Source organism: Carya illinoinensis, chromosome 12, assembly GCF_018687715.1.
Source record: "Carya illinoinensis cultivar Pawnee chromosome 12, C.illinoinensisPawnee_v1, whole genome shotgun sequence".
NCBI lineage: Eukaryota > Viridiplantae > Streptophyta > Magnoliopsida > Fagales > Juglandaceae > Carya > Carya illinoinensis.
In genome coordinates this window covers 26,093,599-26,095,229 of record NC_056763.1, presented here as the reverse complement: position 1 = coordinate 26,095,229, position 1,631 = coordinate 26,093,599, and the positions used below count along the sequence as shown (strand labels likewise).

General features: G+C 38.3%; 1 protein-coding gene across 1 annotated transcript; it reads left to right on the top strand.

The window, feature by feature from the left end:
• Window positions 1-291: 291 nt before the first annotated feature.
• On the top strand, window positions 292-1,393 carry LOC122290329 (late embryogenesis abundant protein At1g64065-like). The gene has a single exon (XM_043097965.1). The coding sequence runs from the start codon at window positions 534-536 to the stop codon at window positions 1,173-1,175; it is 642 nt and encodes a 213-aa protein (XP_042953899.1). The 5' UTR covers window positions 292-533; the 3' UTR covers window positions 1,176-1,393.
• The last annotated feature ends 238 nt before the right edge of the window (window positions 1,394-1,631 follow it).

Genomic DNA, 1,631 nt, shown 5'->3' with positions numbered 1-1,631 from the left:
TGTATTAAAATGTGATTTTAAAATAAGTGTTAGAATAAAAGAGTATCTCAGACTATCTCTCCAGACGAGTTGAGATAAGATATATGATCCCGCATCTCTGAAACCAAACCGCTCCTAAAACAAATCACAAATTATACAAAACATAAAATTACATCAACTTACAAGAAAACACAGCGCAACATATTTTGGGACAAAAAAGCCGGCCACCTTGTGATATTCACATGATGATGAGCTGAAGGCCTTGCATGTGGCTGTTCCAAAATAAGGCCGCCAAGTAACGCTTTCCAGGACTGACCCACGTAGCCTCGTGGTCGAATAATTCAACGCGGTATTTAGATTCTATGCTGTATTTAGATTACATACGTAAAATATCCCAGTCCTCCACTTACACCTATATATATATATGCATATCTTCATTCGTCTCCAACGCCATTCCCTGCACTTTTCAGGTCATCTTTCTGCTCACCATATATCCCAAATCCCAAAGAAAAAGCCCAGTCCTACCTCATCTCCTAGCTCCAATTAAGTAAAAAATGGCAGATGAACATTCACTTCCTTTTACACCCAGCAAAATATACCAGAGAAGCGACGAAGAGATTGCCACGTTCAAAGCACTTAGAAAAGAACGAAGTGGCAAGTGTTTCGTTTATGTCTTTGCTGGTATAGTCATCCTGTGCCTCTTCACATTGGTATTTGCCTTAATCGTGTTACGTTTTAGATTTCCCGACGTGAACTTGAGTTCGGTCGCAGTGAAAAATCTTAGGTTGTCTAACGTCGGCACTGCATCATCGTCTAATTCTTCGTTTAGTGCCACTTTGGTCGCCGAGGTGACTATCAAGAACACGAATTTCGGCCGGTTTAATTTCGAGAACAGCACGATGAGTATGCTGTATGGAGGCATGGATGTTGGCGATATTGGAATAGGCCGTTGGAGTGTTAAAGCCAGAGAGACCCGGAAGATGAATGTTGCAGTGGAAGTAAGATCCAACAGGCTGTCAGATACCAAGAACCTTAGCAGTGATATGATGTTAGGGAAGTTGAAACTGAACAGCTATGCCAGGTTGAGTGGTAGAGTGACTTTACTGAATATTATTAAGAAGAGGAAGATCACAGAAATGAACTGCACCATGACTCTTGACTTGACAAGAGGTGCATTCGAGGATCTTCAATGCTAGGAATGTTAAGGTTTTGTGGGTTTTTTGTACCTATTTTCTGCATGATGTTTGTATTGAAATCGAGTTGTTCATAGCTAGGAGTCCTCTCCTGATTAATTGAGCTTCATGTTGAAGTCATTATTTGTTGGAAAACAGTACTACTCCCACCTATAAAACCCACCGATTGATATATATATATATTTTTAAACTTAATGGTTAAGGAATTGATTTTTAACAAATTTGTGATTTTTTTTTAATTTTTTAAAAATATTTAAAGTGTTTAAAAAAATGTTTGAAAAAAAAGAAAAAAAAAAGGTTTTGCCGTTGGGTGAGAATTACCCTCTCTGGGTGTAGCATCACACTCGTTTGTTCACCAATCCCATACTGTTATAGTTTGGTTATGAATCAAGTTTGTAATTTGCTTTCTTTTGGCGGGTTAGAATTTTGTTAAGTTTTTGTACTAAGGTTTAGCTGACA